The following is a 19,933-nucleotide window of genomic DNA, read 5'->3' as shown; positions in this document are numbered from 1 at the left end:
TAAATAACTTTCTGTTGTACCAAAAGTAATGGAGGTAACTGTAAAGCAATTGCTGGGTTGGGGGAGAGTATGAGGATTGGGACTTTTTTTCTTAAAAGCTTTCTAAACAAATTCATAATTTTTTCTTCTTATTCCCTGTTATTGATATAACTTATTTATTCTGAGGTTAATCCTACATGATCTTATTTTTTCACATTGTTGCTATCTTACCTTGCATTTATGACTAAAAATATTTTTGCAGTAATGAAAATGTAAATTATGCTTTACTTGTGTTCTTAAATTTTGTTTTATGTTACAGAAAAAACGTCATTACTGGAGACTAGATACCAAGTCCATCATTCTTTTTCAAAATGAGACTACCACAAAATATTATAAAGTAAGGCTATATACTCTAAAAATTTTATTTTTTATTATTAGTATTAATATTGAATTCATATCTACTAAATAAACTCATCAAATATTGATTGAAATCATCGAAAATAAATCCACTAAATGTCTCGTGTAGTTTTCTCTATTTTTATTTACATTTATAGTATAACCAGGGTATCCGCGCACCTGGAAAGTCATGAAAAATCATGGAAAGTCATGAATTTCGGTATTGAACAAAATTTGTCATGAAATGTCATGATTTTTACTGTTTTTTTAAAAAAAATCATGGAAAGTCATGGATCCGAAAAATCTAATTTTTAAAATGGAATCTCCCTCCCCCACTATTGTTTCAACTCTTTCCTTACTCTGTTTTTTTAAGTTAAAAATCTATAAATATGAAGATGAAGAGTATAATAGTTTTGGTTATACAGTACAGAACCCGTTATCCGGAATTCAGAAAACCGGAAAACCAAAAAACTGGAACAAAATTCGACGAATTTTCCCGCCATTTAAAAAAAAAAATTTTTTTTTTTCCTCATGAGATTTTAGGATTTTTCTTTCTTTTTTTGAAAGATTTTTACCTTACCATCATTTTGGAAATAATCATTAGTGTATTACTTCATCGTTTTTTCTTTTTAGGATTATTTAAAAAAAATTTTTTTTTTTAGTTGTGTTTAACAATAAAAAAAACTGCTTTTTGTAGCGATTCAGAAAACCGGAAAAATCCGTTAGCCGGAATAGCGATGGTCCCGATCGTTCCCGATAATCGGTTCCCTACTGTACCTATTTCGAATGATGTTATTATAATGCTTTTTTTTAAATTTATTGTTGCGTTTTTGTTGGAGAAAATAGCAACTTCGTTAAGTCATGAAAAATTCTTGGAATTAGTCATGGAAAATCATGAAAAGTCATGAATTTGAAAACCTAAAATGCAGCAGATACCCTGTATAACCTCAAAAATTCAGAATGCCCAACTGTTTGGTTGGTTCAGATTTTTGATACCTTATTTAAACCAATAGAATTTAGAGACAGGCTCATTTACTGTAAAGAGCTTTTGGGCTCGGGCTTCTAATAAATATAATAAATGTTCATGAAATTTTTTACTTTTAAACAAATGTTTGGTTCAGTTATGCGTAAAAATGCAAAATTTATTAGATTTAAAAAAATTACAGCTCTGACTCGTACAAGTTGTGGTAAAAAAAAAAGGTTTTAATGACAATTTTAAATGTTTTAAGTCAAAAATTACTAGTCTCAGTTTTTTGTCAGCAATCACGAATTTTATAAGCGTGGAATCACACTACTGCCAAAAAGATGAATGATGGCTGAAGATAGTGGACCGAAATGGACACTATATAATTTAATAAAATTTTTACTCACTTTAAGAAAATTATCTTTCATTTTCATAAAAAAGGATGAAATTACTTTCTGATCAACCTAATGTGTGTATATATATATATATATTATATCTATATATATATATATATATATATATATATATATATATATATATATATATATATATATATATATATATATATATATATACATATACATACATATACATACATATACATATACATGTACAGCTGTAGAAATCTAGCATATAAAGCACTTTTTATAAATGAAATATATTTGTAATTGAAGCATAAGTGCCTGACATTTGAGGGAATGCAATGGTCTTAAATTATATAATCTTACCATGACTAATTGTCTGGGGTTCCGCAGTGGACTGATCGTTAAGACACGGTTCCCAGCAGATCACCGAAGTCAAGCATCACTGGCTACGGTCAGTGTGTGGGTGGGTAACCACTTGGATCAGTCTACGTAGGGACCGAGGGTGTGCGGTATTGGTCCTCGTTAAACTGTGCTACCGTAAAGTGCTCGACTTTGCATGCAGGTCGTCGGGCTACCGAAGTGGGGGTGCCATGCCCTCTGCAGAGGTTCAAAATTGTGATGGCATGTCTTCGGATCAATCTCCGGGATGTTTTCCAGACCGTCGCCAATAGCCCATTGTGCAGCTCTAGTGCGACGTAAATTAACAACAACAACAATTGTCTGGGCTTTAGAACAGACAAATAACTTAAATATTTTAGAAATTATTAAACTTTCTTAAAAGTCGCTAATGTGGCAATATTTTCTCAACTAGATGAAAAGGATCAAAATCACTGCCGTATTCTCAGTTTTTGTAAATTTTTATATTCCAAATAATGCTGCATTGGAGTAAGTTTTTAAATATTAAAAAATTAGACCACGAACTCTTTTCATTGTCTTAAAACTGTGGCTTTTCTCCATATTGGCGTTTTGCGCCATTTTCAAAATAAGCATAGACCTGGCTTTAGAGAGGCCAATCTTGACCTAACAGTCATGAGTAACATTTGGAAACTCACAGTGGTTATAAAAATAGCATATTATTCGCAAAAAAGCGTCATTTCATATTACGATGAACCCTTCAAAGAAATGCCTTAAGTAATAAAAGTTTTATACATTTCTTCTACATTTTGTGTTAATAATATTTTATTTTAATTACTAAAACCCCCTTTTTTAGGCCATTCTCAATTAAAAATACTAATATTTAAATTTTGTGTTTTAGGAGATTCCTTTGTCTGAAATTCTCTCTGTTGAAGCCACAAAGCAGCAGCAGAGTTCAGAGTCTGGTCAAACTTACTGCTTTGAGTTGAGAACAGCCAATGTTGATTATTACATTGGTGAAGATATGGACATGTCCAGAGGATGGGAAGTAGCTATTAGGCAAGCTTTAATGCCTGTTAATGCTCCTACTACTATCACTCTTATCAAAGAAGCCAAAAGTAAGCTTACAAATTGAAGAGCTTTCTGCTTTTGCACATCACATGATTCAAGAAAAATGTTGCTTCAATTAAATTTTACTTTTAAATTGTTTTGTAATTGACTTTTGGAATTAATGCTAAGTTTATAGCATAATGTTAAGATCTCAAATGTAAGAGTTATTAGTTTTTTAAAAGAATTTTTTTTTAAAACATACAACAAAGTTTTTCAATAACAAAATTGATTCTAGTTAGAAAAAAAAATTGTTAAAAGTTAAAGATTTTTAAAGTTAAAGAAAATGTACCAAAGTAGTTGATATAATGTACTGAAAAGTATGTAATTGAGACTTTTCATTAAAATTAATATGAAAAAAAAAATAATTGTAAAGGAATGTTTGAAAAGCCACATTCTGTTATCCTTTGCTATGTCCGAAATGAATAATGTATTGTTCCTAGTTCTAGAAACAGAAAAGTGTGAGAGAAAATTGGTAGTATGGTAGTATAATGAAAATAAAAAAGAGATAAACGGCAGAAAAATACCATAAAATACCAAAAATCAAAATTATAAAGGCTAATTTCCAAAAAATGAAGAAAATTGAAATGATAAATGCCTGCAAAATCCTGATTTAGAAAACCACTTTGAATGTCTTTGAAATTATTTTGAATGTCTCTTAATGCTTTAAAAATAAGTTTTAGAGAGACTATACTATTGTTTCAATTTTCTGATTTTCTTTTTTAAAAAACAAATTCTAGTATACTTATAATTAATTATTTATTAAATAATTTTTCCATCAGTAATCGTAATTGTTTGCAATACATTTTTAATGAAATGTGCTGAAATAATGTGATTGTTATTTTTAAAAATCACTTCCAAATCATGAAAAACGCTTTGAATTTCTATTTTTCTTCAAATTTTTTTATAGAAGAAAAGCTCGTTTGTTGTTATTTTGTACTACTTTTAAATCTATGTTTTAATTTCTGTTTCTTTTCCCCTCACTGATTGTGTTTTATTTTTTTCTAGGTCCTCAAAGTGACGAGAATGGCAAGGTAGAAAATATTGAACAAAACATTGTGAGCAAGGGTTTATCTTCACGTTATTTCCCTCTCATTTTGTTTTTTTTAGTTTTAGTTCTAGCTTTTTACTTAGCCCTTTAATTGGCACAGAATATAATTAAATTGTCAAAAAAAATCTTATGGATAGTAAGTCTGAAATATATGCTATTACATTCAATGAGCTTATACTCTCTTTCATTTAATTTAATTTCCTTTTTTTTTTAAAAAAAGAAAAACTTGTAATGTATGTACTTAGTTTTGTTTTTGTCGAAAAATCAAAATCTTATTTGCTCTTGATTTTTTAAAAGTCTTAACCAATTAAAGGGTTAAATTTTTTACATTTTTTAGATATAGTTTTTAAAGTGATAAATTTGTTGATGTTGGTAAAGTACTTCTTGTCTAATCATCTTGCTAGATTTAGTTTGAATATAGCCTAATTTTTTTAATCAATGTTTTTTTCCAAAACCCCAGGATTATAATTATGTCGATTGTTTTTTAGTGGTTGATAGTCAATGAAACAATTTTTGACCTTTTGTAATTTCACTGCTGTCTGGAGGTTAGACAGGGTATAAGACTATATTTATTTCTTTAATGCTATTGTGAAGAAAAGTTGTTTAAGGTTGTGAAAGAAAAAATAAAAAAAAGTTTTGAAATTTAAAAAAAAAAAATTGGTTCCTGCGCAATGCTATTTTTTAAAATCTTTTATTAAAGTAGTCTGTTACTTTCAAAGGGACATTGTTCGCAAGTTGTATTAACTTCAGTTTTCATCATCGTCAATGGCTCGACAACCCAGGGTGGGCTTCGGCCTTCGTAAGAATTTTTTTTTCTTGGCCAACCTTTTTTCTGTTGGCTTTTTCCAGATTTTACTTATCTAAAAGCTCAATTTTTTAAAATTTGTTTTGTAATAGTTAAAATTTTTTTTAATTTTCCACTCTAATGGCAAGTTTAAATGTTTTGTAAATTATTTTATATGCATGAATAAGGCATATTTGAAAAATTGATAATAAAAATGCCATCAGCATCAAAAACCAGGGAAATTTGATTAATCATAAAATCAGTCCAGAAAAGTCGAGCATTTTTGGCCACCATATCAAGTTTTCTCCGTGCCATAAAGTAATAAAATTTCGTGTTTAAAAAAATTGGAATAATTTGTCTTACAATTTTGTTATAATTTACTTCCGTAAAGCAAATTTGAAAAAGAAATAAATATTCATTAAGGAATGAGGGACCAAATGGTGCACATTGCTAAAGTACTTGTTTAACCCTTTTGTTATGAGCGTCGTATTTAGCCAGCGCTCATACACACAAGGCTGAAGTTACACAGAAGAGTCTCTACCTTGTTTTGAAATTTATCATGCTGAGTTAAATTACTATGAAATTTTTTTAGTCATCCTTAATTGCATTTTCATGTATAATACTTGCAAGATCTCCAAATATATTTTTAACACTTAAATAAGAAAAGAACATCAGCTTACCAACATGCAATGTGTACCCTTCAGTCGTCTCACTTCTGTTAAGTGGGCTGTCGTTGTGATAAGATTAAGTATTTTGTTTGATTTTTACCTAAGATTTTATCTTATTCCTGATAACCCAAAGCCATAAATTCATATCAATATCTGCCAATAGGGTAAATATTAAAACTTCCATGGGTACTTTTTGTGCCATAAAGTGAGAACAAAAAGATGCTAAAAGTACTTGTTGCCATATCTTATATTGTTATAAAAATTGAATCTTTTATCTGTTGAAATTTGTTGTTTCTTGTTAAGGAAAATGTAGATAATTGAATGTTGTATCAGATTTTTAGAAATTAAATTTTTTGTGAAATTGCATGTTCTTAAAAATTCTATTTTGCTAACAACACATAACAGTATAGAAGCATGCACTAACTAAGAGTATACTAACTAAAAATCATTATAATAATTAGTAATTGTAAATAACCTTTTGTGTTTCGAATCATTATCCATCTAAAAAATTTTTTTTTTTTATAAAAATATGCCCATACTTCTCATTTTAATTACAAAATATGGATTCGTTATAATTTATTGTAAAATTAATTTTAATATAATGCTGTGACGAAATTTTGTAGAACTTATTTAGGCCTCTCTTATCAAAACCGAAAACCTCTTTTAGCTGATATATTCCAAATTTAAAAAAAAAAAAAAATAATAAGCCTGCAGTTTGCTCCAGATTTTCCAGGTATGTGAGTTAATTTTGAAAGTATTTCACTGATGATCATAATTTTGTGTCAAGCCACTTTTTTCATAAAAGGAAAATAGTTAAATTATTATCTCACTACTGCTAATTTTAAAGATATTATTCCCTATGTATTTTTTTGCTTCATATACAATTTCCAAAGCATTGCAGCAAAGGTAGCAATGTAATTACAAAATCATTTTCATTATGCAAAGTTTATATTCTAAATTAAAAATTGCATATTTAGGATGCAAAATCATATGTATTATTCACAGTATAATAATTTTAAGATAAAATTTATTTGTCTCTAAGGTACAATCACATATAGATACGTATAATCGATTTTCAAATACATTTTTCACAAAATATTGTAAATTTCATATATATTGCTGTACAAATGCTCTTTCAGAGATAAAATCTTTTTATGAAAAAAGAAATTCTACTCATTTCAAAGATCCAGATGGTGATTTAAAACGTTAAGTTTTATTATTAAATTTGCTTTTGTAAATACGATACTACTGCAAGAATACCTTTACATGTATTATTATCAAACACCTCATTTGACTCAAATTGTGAGTTGAGCATTAGTGAATTTACTATTTTTTCCCCTCACGAAATTAGTTCGCCATCGCAGTTGTATCAAATCTCATTTCAATTTTAACCAGGTTGCCTATTCCATTTGGTTCCTCTTCATTTTTCATTGTTAATAATTTGTTTATTTAAAGTAAAAAACGGTTTGAATTAAAAATGAACTGGATGATGATAAAGGTTTTAGGTAATTTAATTATCAGTTATGTGAGGATAACAAGCCCATTTGATTTGCATAAACGAGGTTCTTTTTTTCTTGTGAATGAGTTAACGTAGAGTGACAAACAAGCAAAGTTGAAAAGTGATTCAGATAATCAAGATACTGATTCAGTTATGTAGATACACTCTTGATAATTTAAATTAAATTCAATCTCTTTGGATAATCCAGATATTATTGTACTTATGAACAATAATTGATTTACATTTGTTATGTAGGTTGTGATGTGATCTGCCTATTTGAATATGAGATATGTTATTAATATAATATAAAAATATTATGGTTACATTTATTTAGCTCATTATAAGATTTTAGGAGAATTTTTTGAATAATGTAATTAATAATATCTATTTTTAAAAGAAACAAAAATATATTTAAAGTAATAAATAAAAAATGTTAATCATAATAAATAAAAAAATGTTAAATGTTAATCATAATAAATAAAAAATGTTAATCATTGAGTCAGAGAAAAAGGAAATTGAATGAAGAAAAATTGCTGTAGAACTGAAATTTTAAAAGATATGTTTATCTTATTAACTGATTTACTGCTGGGCAAATTAGTAACTTGGTTTACTGTGTGGGGAAAAAAAAAACAGCTTCTGCTTATTTGTTTGCTCCAGTATTGTAGTTTTATCTCTTGTCAATTAAAATTTATATTTAAACCAAATCGTTTTTTTTTTCTTTGTCTGAAGGAATTGGCCATTTCATCATGTGTCCAAGAATTTTTATCTTTAAGATAAAAATAGGACTAATTCAACAAAAGTTAAAAAGTTGTTTGGTTAAAAAAGTACTTTTGTACCAACCTTGTGTTTTTTTTTCCTTGCCTTATATTGCTTAATTGTGCTTATATTTTCAGGATATAAGCTTACAGTATCAAATATTCCCAGAAGAAGTTTTGGGTTCTGGACAGTTTGGTGTAGTATATGGAGGTACCATATATATTTTTTAATTTAAATATTTTCCATAAAATAATTTCTTAGTAGCAGTAACTTTTTATCTGCAAAAATACCTTCTGTATTTTGTGATCTTGCAGTTTACTTTAAAAGTTTTCTGTCAAGTAAAATGTTTTACCTAATTAAAAGCTTCATTGACTTCAGAAATACAATTATTTATTTAATTATTTAGTAAAAATTACTTTTATAGTCTACAAATTTTCCTCGTATATTGATAATGAGAGAGAATTACTTTTTGAAATATACTTATAAAATAGTATGAGAGGCTAATTTAAAAATTTTTGAGGATAAAATTTAGTTATCACATAATATTATATATTTTGATAAATATTTACAATGTTAAGTGAGTGCCCTTTCAAAACTCAAGTGACCTTTTCAGAAAGCCTTGCCCTTTTTTATTCTCAGGGAGACCTCTATCGTAAGTTTTAAATTAGGAAAAACATTTTCTAATACTTCATGGTATGTGCATTTCATTCACAAAATGTTTGATCAGGTTTTAAAATTGAACAAAAATTGTAAAAAAAGTATGTATTTATGATACGCTAAATTTTTTTTATTCCTTTAAAGTAGTGAAATAGGATTTTTATAGAGAAACCTAAGATTGCCAAAAATTTGATTTTTGCAAAAAAGTTGTTAAACTGTCATGGCATCCCCATTTTTAGGTACCTTATTGATTTTTCCTTTTTTGTGCTTTATCGTATGTCTCAGTTTATGTCTGCTAGTCAGTTTGAGTACATAATGCCAACCAAGCTTGACACTTACAACTGATTTTATTTCATTTGCCATTGAATGCTGTATATGTTCAATCCAATTCTATGGCAATGACAGGTTATTGTGGCTGATTATTTCATGCCATGTTGGCAGGTTATGATTCTTTTTAAGCCAAATGATTTTAAACAAATAAATGTAACTTAAACAGAGATTTAGCCTGTATTTGCTTCTAATCAACTGATCAATTCTCTTGTAAAATTGTATAGTTTTTTCAAATATTTAGATATCTGTGCACTAAATTCTGCTGAGTTTTCAACATTAAAAGAAAAAATCTGGTACTTTTCAGGTGTTCATCGAACTAGTGGCAGAGCTGTAGCAATTAAAGTGATAGACAAGGTTCGCTTTCCTACGAAACAAGAAGCTCAATTAAAAAATGAAGTATCTATTTTACAGAATATTCATCATCCTGGAGTAGTTAATCTTGAAAAAATGTTTGAAACACCTGAAAGAGTAAGCTTTTTATACTGATTTTTTATTATTGTGAAAATATTAATGGCTAAGCACATCTGAAATATACATACATCTGTATGTATATTTCTTTGTTCATTTTGATATTTATTTTCTCACCCAAGGAATTAAAAAAAAGAAGAAAGAAATGAAGGAAAATGGCATACAAATTTAAATATAAAATATTTTTATAATTATTTTATTTATTAAAACTATTAATTTAAAATCCAGCAATAAATTCAGATTTGATTATTTAGTGAAGAGACCATTAGTTTTTTCTTGTAGTAGTTTGGCATTCTATACAGTAAAACTGTATTTTTTAATCAGGGTACATCTTTTCCTTAAAAAAATGTGTAATGAGTCTTAAATTAAAAATTTAACCAAGTGGAGCAGTAAGTATAGCGATAAGCATTGATTCAAAAATTTGTTTAAAAAAAGTTTTTGTACAAATTATGTTAAAAAACAGAACAAAATTTAAATTTGAACATTTTACGTTCTGAATGTAACTTAAAATAGGGTCAGCATAAATTAATCGATATATTTAAAGTTAGGCTCTCATATCATTAACTTTTGAGTTCAGTATAGGAAAATCCAATCACAATATATCAATCTGTCTAATCTAGCCAAAAGTTAGGATTTTTTTCTTTGCCTGCTATCTATACAGTTAGAATTTTACTTTTCCAGATACTTTTTTTTTTGGTGAACATTTGCTCAAATTAAAAGAAAGGTCAAGTCTCATCTCTTTCTTTCTCAAAATATTATTTGGAGTTACACAAATACATAAGAAAATACAAATATGTAAATAAAATAGCAACTTCTTAACTTAAATCTTGAATACACCTGTGAATGTTGTCCCTTCACCCATGTATTCATAAATATATATTAATATAATATGTTTGTATAAATAAATGTTTAATATAATTATATTAATAAATATTTATTATAATTTATATAAATAAACATAAAAAACAAGCATTTTTTTATTTTTAGGAATTAATGTGTTTATTCTTTTGTAGATATTTGTTGTGATGGAGAAATTGAAAGGTGACATGCTAGAGATGATCCTTTCAAGTGAAATGAGGAGGTTATCTGAAAGAATAACAAAGTTTTTAGTTTTTCAAGTAATGATTACTTTTTGAAACTTTAAATTCATGTGTCTATTTGCTGTATTTTTTCTTAATTGTCATTTGTTTATCTATCGTTTATGACTTATGACTAAGTTCCTGAGAAAAAAAAAGATGTATTACAACCAATGAAACCTATAAAATTTTTATTGTAAAAATGTAAGTTACATTTTAAGTTATTTATTTGTGAGTGCTAATACGAAGTGGCCTTTCTCTCTGGAAATTCTTAGAGTAATAATAACAGGCAATTTAAGCGTCAGACACTCAGTAGGTTTTAAGTTATTATTTATTAGGCATTAAAACATTTTTCATGAACTAAAATTCTTAATTATTTATTTAATGTAGTGAAACTTTTATGTGCAAAACAATGAATAAGTTCTGATTGAAGAAATGAACCATTTTCTGCATTTATTGTAAAATTTACATGAATTTATATGTAAATGTTTAAATTACAACTGAAATCTAGTTTATTTATATTACAAAATTCTGTAAAATGTTTAGAAATTTTATTCTGGAAATTTTTTTCTTCTTCTGGAGAGTGCCACTATGTGATATTAACATTATATGTTAAAAGAGTGTTATTATAAGTCTTTGTTTTCAACTTTATTCGGAATTGTCAAGACATTAAAAATTTGTTTTAAAATAAGATCAATTGTTATTTTATCCAATATTAAATTTTTAGTGAAAAAACTGTGTACCCCTCTATCCATTGGAGAAAAGACAATAAATCTAGACTTATAGAGGTTATTTTCCATCTTTGAATATAATTTTGCTGTCAGTTAAAATTCAAAGACTTCATGGACATATTTAACTAAACAGAGATACTAGATGTTTTCTATTGAAAACTGCTCCTAAAATCGCTTTATGTCCAATTTTTTTTTAGTGTGAAATGAGCAAAAATAAATTTAATAACCGCTCACAAAAATATTTATTTATGTAGAATATATATATAATTTATGAAATTTATTTATATATTATTTAATTATTTAATAAATATTGAAATAAATTAAGATATAAAATTTATTTATATTTCATATACAGTCAAACAGTTCATATATAGTGAACCTTCAAGGGACCGAAATTTCGGTTCACTATAACCGGGAGTTCACTATATCCGTTACGCAGGCAATTTAACTAATGGTTCCCAAACTCCTCCCCTTTATTACACATTATTCAAATAAATGACTGAAAAACATTATGTAGTAGCAAAAATTTTGCTATTTTTCATCACTCGTCATCTTGCTTACAAAAAAACAAATTTGTAATCTTTAGCTGATGAGCAATCCTCAACATCAGATATGGAAACACTTCCCGATTCTCAGATAATTTTTCCTGAATTTCTGTTACTCCGCTTTTTAAACCTGTCTAACCTGCCATTCGAGCACATAAAAGTAGTTTCACAAAATCTCGTAGCGAATTCATCGACATTTTGTCCAGATACTGGAAAATTGCGGCTTCTTCGATTGGTGAACCACTTCAGTAATGCTTCTTCAACATCCTTGTGATCTGCTTTTCTCAACTTTTTTCTGCCATCTAAATTTTTTTCATGAGCAGAAATTATTAATTGCCTATTTTTCCATATGTTACAAACTGCAGATTTGGGTAGTTTATATTCCCTGAAAATATCAGCTTGACTGCATCCATTTTCAATTTTTCTGATTATGCCCATTTTATCATCAATGGAGAACGTTTTACGTTTACTGCTCGCCATAGTTAAATTTGAGACGCTTGTTTGCAGGATTTTTTTAACTGAACTGATAGCAGGAAGGAGTTGAAATGAGGGTATTATCAACACATATTAACGTTCAACCCTTTGACCAATAATGAATAATTACTCATTCCCTTTGACAGAAAATGCATAGTGATCCCACTGACACCTTACAGGTGGATCATCTGCCTGAGTTGGAAACATCTGTTTGGTTTGCTTAGGGATGGGAAAGTGAGATAAAAGAAACAAACAAGAAAATGCTTATCGCTACATTCCCTTCTATAGATGGTTCTGAAAATCGGTATATGTATTTATTTTTAAGTAGAAATTTCAAAATTATTACAAAAAAAATGGAGAAAAAAAATCAGTCAAAGACAGAAAAAAAGTTCATTATATCCAACTTCCTCACTTTTTTAGTTCACTATATCCATAAAAAAATAACATTATGCATGTATAGCAAAGCACGGGACCGAACATTTCGTTCACTATATTCGGGAGTTCACTATAAGCCGTGTTCACTATAGCGGGGTTTGACTGTATTTGTTAGATAGTCATTATAAAATTTTAGTAGACAATTATTGGCAAAAGTAATAGGAAAAAAATAAGATTTATGTAGTCATGTAAGATGTCTTAGATTGTTTGAAATTTTTTGAAAAAAGCTTCTTTAAAAAGCCCTGCTTAAGCTTGTGTGGGTTGGCATACCAAGTGTTTTGGTTCAAATCCCAGCAATGACTGGTCCATAAGAATTCCGCACCCGGCTCGCACCTACCACAGTGCTGATGTTAAATATCCTCAGTGGTTAGAGTCCTCTTGCCGTCAGGCTAACCGTAAGAGTTTTTCCTGGTTTTCCTCTCCATGCTACTCATTTGCAGGTTAGTTTCATTAAAAAGTCCTCCACAAAGGCAAAATTCCTCCCCATATTTGATCCAGGAGTACCCTTGTTTTCTAGATCGGATTCAAAATTGCAGTGCTACGGAGTTGAATATTAGTAGTCATAAATCTAAAAATTGGGTTGGCTGTTCTACGACGGTTTTAAGATAAAATTGTTTTGACACTTTATAATTGACACTTATTTTCAATAAAATTGGCAAAATAACCCCAGTAGGCAAAGTAACACCAGTTGATTCTATCTATAAAAAATTTATGCTTCCTGTTATTTTATATGTAAATTTAAACTTTTTGTTTTTGAAAAAAAAAATTATGGGAAAATTGGTTTGCATTTGAAATGGATGTAATACTCTGACAAATACCTAAAATATTTTGATGGTAGCATCGTTTTGAATAAAATTACATTTTAAGCAGACTATTCTTTTTAAAATATTTTTATAAATGTGATTGTGAAATATTTATATTATGATTTTACATTAATAATAATGTTTCACTCTGAGTCTTTGTACATTAAAATGCTGTTTTCATTTTCTGTAGATATTATCGGCTTTACGACATCTTCACTTTAAGAATATTGTTCACTGTGATTTAAAACCAGAAAATGTGCTTTTGTCTTCAGATTCAGATTTTCCACAAGTATGTTTAAACAAATTTTATAATATTCTATTGAATATGTCAGAATTCGGTAATTTATTTTTCCAATTTGCACTCTTAATAGGTTAAACTTTGTGATTTTGGATTTGCCCGCATTATTGGAGAAAAATCTTTTCGAAGATCTGTAGTAGGAACACCTGCTTATTTAGGTTTGAATATAATTTCATTCTTAAAATATACTTACATTGACTGCAATTACTTAGATGGTAGCCTGGTTGGCAAGGCACTGGAGTCACGTTTGTGAGAACGGGAGTTCGAATCCAGGCGGCCAAAGATTCCTTTGGTCGCCTGGTTCAGATCAAAATTACGGTCTGTGGATGAGTGAATCGGCGTATGAATGTGTGTGAGGTATGGGTGTGGCAGAAGTCAAATTCTTGGCTATAGATAATGCCACTTAGAAACAAGAACAATCGCACTGCTTGCCTTAAATGGTCTGTGACAACAACAACAAATATTAATTGCTTAAAATAATATTTTGTAAAGGTTTTTTTTTTGTTGAATAACATAAATTGTGTCCATTTGTTTAATTTGCTATTGATTTATGCCAGTGTCTAAGTAATGTAACGTGTTTTCTTAGGCACTGTTATAATTTTTTTAAAATACATTAAGCAATATTTTAGTAAAATGCTAAACCTGCAACTCTAAATTTTTTTTCAATGCAAGCTATGCTTTTTATGCTTGTTGCATTTTCCCTTGCAATTAACATCTATGCATAGTCATACTGCTAGAGGTTACCATATTGATCATTTCATTAAATCAAAGTGATGCCAAATAATATATCCTAAAAAAACTGATTTTCATGATTTTTCATTTCGTTAAACCAAACTGATACCAAATGCTGTATCTTAAAAAAAATTAACAAAAAAATTTTCTTAACAAGATTTCTTAAGGAAAAAAATATTTAACTAGTCTGATGTGGATGAATTCTAATAATACTATTCTGTTTCAAAACGCTTTATAACAAACAGTATTACAGTTCTTAACTCTTTAAAGAGTCATATAGATTCTCTGTGTAATTTTTAAGAGTGTTTCAATTAGTAAATTGAATTTACATGAAAATAATTTAACTGATAGAATTCTATCTGATTGATTTTATGGTTGAGTGTTTTTTTATTATTTTTTTTAACTTAAAAAATACTTAAAAAGGCGAGTTCAAATATTAAACCTAACGATGGTTGTGGTTTGCTTAATGTTGCTAACCAGGGGTAAGAAGTGGCACACGTAGTGCTTATGTAATGCACTAAAATCTCCTTATTTCAAAAATTGCTTCAAAGAGTTTTTAAGAGGTCATAATTTTGAAACACGAAAGAAAACATAGAAACTTCTAAAAGAATATTCTCAAAGTTTTATTACATGGATTAAAATGTAAGCTTTGTTTAAAGCAATCTTGCATCTTTTTAATTGTATTTAATCCTTAAGTTTAATTGAATTTAATCCTTAAGTTTAATTGAATTTAATCCTTTATTTTAAACTCTAAAAAGTCATCTACAACACCAATACTTGCTAATTTAATTTAATAGCATAAATGTGATGTCATAATAGGCATTACATATTTCTTAACTTTCATAATATCTCTCCTTAACAATCAATGTAATGGCTTACTTTTTAAGTCAATACAAATGTAAAACTCATTAATTCCCTGTTGCAACTACATTTATCATCACAATCTATTTATTCTTTATTTTTCTTACCACAAAAATGTTTCAGTTATACTAATTCTCACACTCCTCTTTGGCAATTAGCTATAGCCAAATTATTTTCAAATTTAATATTTATAATGGGGGCGTTGGCTTTGTTTTTGACTATTTTATCTTTCGATAAATTGCCAACTATGGATCTCTTCCCCTGCTCCTTACTGTCTGTTGGGAACAATTCAATCACTTTTTTATTTGGATTTTGATTAGACAGGTCATAGGGGATTTATCTCCCATGGCCTGTTCTTATTGATATTATTATGCAAAATTTATTATTTCACTTAGAAAGTTTTATGGATTAAATATACTTTTAATTTTGTATCTTGAGCTCTACAAATACTACTGAGTAAAAGTTTTATTATAATTAGGATCCAGTTTTTATCTTCAACTGTCATTTTCATTATCCTGTTTTCATCACAATCTTTAATTAGTAAATTATACCGAACAACTCCAACTGCGGCAAATTTCGTCATTATAATAAACTTTAGTGTTAATTGTGAATTTCTTTATTTCATGCTAATTCAACCTTTTATATCATTATATATTATCACTATTTTTTTCTGAATGAAGGTGGTAGGGATATGAGTTTTACGTTAAAGAAATCTTAACAGTTTTAATTCATTTATTTCAAAACTTTTTTGTTCATTCACTTCTGTTTTTTATAAAAATTTTTCAATAACTGTTTTCAAATAATATTTTCAGCCCCTGAAGTATTACGGAACAAAGGCTACAACAGATCTTTAGATATGTGGTCTGTAGGAGTTATTATTTATGTTAGGTAGGTTTGGGCTTTGTTTAATATTTTTATTCTTATTGAAATATGAAATTTGTGTAGCTATATAAATTATATTTTATTAATATTACAAACTTATGTAAACAAAGATCAGCATACTCCTTTTATTTTTAGTTAGTCTATATTAACAGATTTGCAACAATTCCAAAAGAGAAAGAAATTAAGTTTTTTTTTCAACCAATTTAAAAGTATTGCAATAAAAAAGTAGTAAATTATAACTTCAATTTTACATAGTTCCAAGCTTTTAATTGCATTGATTACTTTGATTCTTAATTGAATATTTCTTTTAATTGAATAATTCTTTTAATTAAATATTTCTTTAAATTTGAATATCTTGAGATTTGTAATAAATCTGCAACTTTTAGTAGGTAATATGAAACAGTATAGGAAGAAGAAACTATGAACATGTATCTTAGCTATTTCAGTTTAATAAATAAAATTATACTTATCTGATTTTATGGAGGATTTAATCACAACTACTATCAAATAAAGAAAATTAAAAAATTATGATTTCAGCAATTTACATGTTCAATTCAAAGAATTTTTTTTTTGTGAGTAATAAGCAAATTAAGAATTGACAATGTACGCAAAACTTAATTGGGCCTTAAATATATATATATAATTTTGTAAAACCTAAAAGAAAAACATTCCATTGAATTTTCAATACATGGATATCTGTAATTTCTGGTTTTTACCCAAGTAGATATCCAGAGTATTTATTCCAAGATATAAAAGTCTGGGTGTTTTACATCCATACTTGTACCAGCCGTAAGCTAAAGATATGTAGCATTAAATACATTTAACATTGAATGAAAATCATTTATATGTGTGATCAGAAGATCTCTCAACTCACATGATGTGTGTGTATTGTAAAGGGTCTAAAAATCTATAAAGCCTGTAAAAGTATGTTATTAAAGCAAAATAAGTAACTAATTCAGAAGGCTATAAAAATTTCATTGTTAAAAAATGAGTTATTTTTTTTTTAAATTTGTGAATTAATGAAAGTAATTTGATACCTATGCATCTCAATTAATAATTTGATTTATACCTTTCAGCTTAAGTGGAACATTTCCTTTTAATGAAGATGAAGACATTAATGATCAAATACAGAATGCAGCTTTTATGTATCCTCCATCACCCTGGAAAGAAATATCTCCAGAAGGTTAAAAACGTTTTTACTAATTATTTTAGTTAAATGCTTTAATGTATGAGGAATTGAATCCATTTTTTAAAATTTTTCATTGTGCATTTTGAAAAAAAAGCAATTTAAAACAATAAAAATTTTTGAATTTTTTATGTCTATCAGCAGCATTAAAGAGAGATGTGAAATATGTTACATAAGAAACCTTACTTAGTCTAAGTACAGACATCTTACTTAGTACAGACTTTCAGATTTAATTTTTAATAAAGGGTGTCCCAAAATTGATGCAGGATTTGAATTGAGTAGAAAACACTTAGACTTTTTTATTCAAACAAAGCTAATAACACTGTGGCTGGATTTTCGATGCAGCATGAATATCTCATCAATGCACGAATAGATCCTTATTGACAGACCTTTGACTTCAAATACCCTCATGGAAGGAAATTCCATGGTATTAAGTCACATGATCTGGACGGCTAATTCTGGAAGCCTAATACCTAAATGGAAGAGTACGCGATCAGGAAGTGTCTTGTGGCATTAATTGGATTGGTTCATGGACTGTATGATGTGCGCTACCCTCTTATTGAAACAACTTTAGCATCCCCAAAGGAACCAGTTTCTTTTAATTCTTCAATAACTCTTTTCCCAGTTGATGAAATTAAACCCTTATTCCGACCCTATTTTTAAAAAATTTCCAAACTGTAGTAGCCACGTTTTTATTATTTTTTTAAATATTATTGAAAACACATTGTTCTTTTTGTGTAGTGCTGTATTTTTATTAGCCCTATATTTCCAGCTTCCAAACTGTATTCTTTTTTCCTGGTACCCAACACTTATTCAAATTTTGCATAAATTTTGGAGTCACTCTTTATTAGTGTGAATGAAAGGGATTTCAGAGATTAATGGATAGGCGAATGACACAGTTAAAGAGCACACTATGAAAGAAGTGATAGAAAAGAACACCATGGTTAAGGATTTACTTGTATTTATAGTCTTCTTGGGCTCATACTCAACATCCAAACAGAGCAGTCTTATTTCAGTTGTAGATGAGAGTCCTGGTAAATTTGTTATAGTTGTCAATTTATAACAGTTATTCATCACTGTTAGGCTCTGTTAATCTTAACACACCACTCTTACTGTTGTGTTAGTCTTTTTTTTATTTCTTTGTATCTTAAAACTGCAGAATATATTTTTCTCCTTTAAAAGTTAAAGAAAAAACATTATTATTTTATATAATGTAAAAAGTTGTAAAACATAAAATTTTCGCCTTATAAAAATAGTAGGATTGCATAAAAGTCTTATTTCATATGAAGACAGACTAATTGCTGAAGAGCTTTGTTAAAACAATAGCCTGTGCATTTTATCGATATGGGACAAACTATGATACTGAAGGAAAAAAAAAGCCACAATTTGTGAAAAGTGTTAGTAGTATAACTTTTTATTATTCAAAAAGTTAAACCAATGCTGCATTGTTTGGATTTGACAAAATATAAAGTACATTCATTATAATAATTTTCATCTAGATTTCAATATTGTCATATTTTTTTAAAAAGAGTTTAATATTTTAAATAATTAAGCCGTGAGTCTGCTTTAATGTACTGATGTTTCTTTTCAGCAGGGTAATATGAAAATTAAAACTTTGCTTTAAGTTCAAGGTATTTAAAACTGCTCTTTTTATTATTATTATTATTTTTGGGCATCATTTAAAAATTATTGGTTAGATCTGGCTGTTGTTAAATCAGGTAATTGATTACCTTATGAAAGATTTCGAAAATCAATGTAACCGGGAAATTTATAATAAACTTGATTGAGCCGAGAAATCTGGGTAATAAAATAAAATAAACCCAATTAAATTTAATTAGTCATTCATGGTTACCGCTGCATAGGGAGAAAAGGGAAAACCCGGAGAATACAGAGAATTTAAAAATCACCTAAAATAACAAAGAAAATGCAGGGAATTTTCAGTTTTTCTTTACAAACTGAGAAAATACAGGATATTATTCTTATTTTTTGTCTTTTAAAAATTGTGACCCCTCAAAGCACAATCTATGGGATATTTTAGGATAATATTTCAGCTATACTAAACTATTTTGTTTACTATAGCATTGTTGAAGTATGTTCAGCTGTTCCTTTTTCACTTGAAGTTTTCCTAGCAATTAAAAGCTAGTATAGTTAGCCCAATATTGCTCACACAAGAGCAGAGTAATTGTGTTTTCTCTTAATATATTGTGTATAACTTGTACAGGGAAAACACAGGGAGGTTTTTTTTTCTCTCTAAATTTGAGTAGCAACCCTCTCAGTACATAATTTGAAAATTTCATTATTCTTGTTGATTAATTTCATAAATTGATGTTGAACTTAAAACACTAACTAAAGATAAATTGATGTTGAATTATTTGTCTTTATAGCTATTGACTTAATTAATAATCTTCTCCAAGTGAAAACTAGGAAGCGATTTACGGTTGACAAGTCTTTGGCTCATGCATGGCTTCAAGTGAGTATCTTTCTTAGTATTAGAGTAAGTGAATTATTGGGGGGGGGGGGAATTAGCGCTACA

At 28.1% G+C, this 19,933-nt stretch overlaps 1 protein-coding gene across 6 annotated transcripts in view; it reads left to right on the top strand.

The window, feature by feature from the left end:
• LOC107454272 (serine/threonine-protein kinase D3) overlaps positions 1–19,933 on the top strand; it is a 49,688-nt gene that overhangs the window by 25,706 nt on the left and 4,049 nt on the right. For 4 of the 6 annotated variants that reach the window (XM_016071399.4, XM_016071397.4, XM_043046807.3 and 1 more), the window contains 11 exons: positions 299–376; positions 2,960–3,176; positions 4,174–4,223; positions 8,060–8,132; positions 9,214–9,377; positions 10,391–10,495; positions 13,632–13,730; positions 13,813–13,897; positions 16,145–16,220; positions 17,291–17,397; positions 19,785–19,870. In XM_016071399.4, coding sequence (XP_015926885.1) covers positions 299–376; positions 2,960–3,176; positions 4,174–4,223; positions 8,060–8,132; positions 9,214–9,377; positions 10,391–10,495; positions 13,632–13,730; positions 13,813–13,897; positions 16,145–16,220; positions 17,291–17,397; positions 19,785–19,870 — 1,140 coding nt within the window. The remainder of the gene's footprint in view (positions 1–298; positions 377–2,959; positions 3,177–4,173; positions 4,224–8,059; positions 8,133–9,213; positions 9,378–10,390; positions 10,496–13,631; positions 13,731–13,812; positions 13,898–16,144; positions 16,221–17,290; positions 17,398–19,784; positions 19,871–19,933) is intronic. The other 2 variants (XM_016071400.4, XM_016071398.4) reach the window with 1 other exon arrangement.

The sequence above is a fragment of the Parasteatoda tepidariorum genome, chromosome 9 (genome assembly GCF_982258835.1).
Source record: "Parasteatoda tepidariorum strain Cologne lab strain chromosome 9, Ptep-v5.0, whole genome shotgun sequence".
Classification (NCBI taxonomy): Eukaryota; Metazoa; Arthropoda; class Arachnida; order Araneae; family Theridiidae; genus Parasteatoda; species Parasteatoda tepidariorum.
The sequence above is the reverse complement of the archived record's forward strand: the minus strand, read 5'-3'. Positions and strand labels throughout refer to the sequence as shown.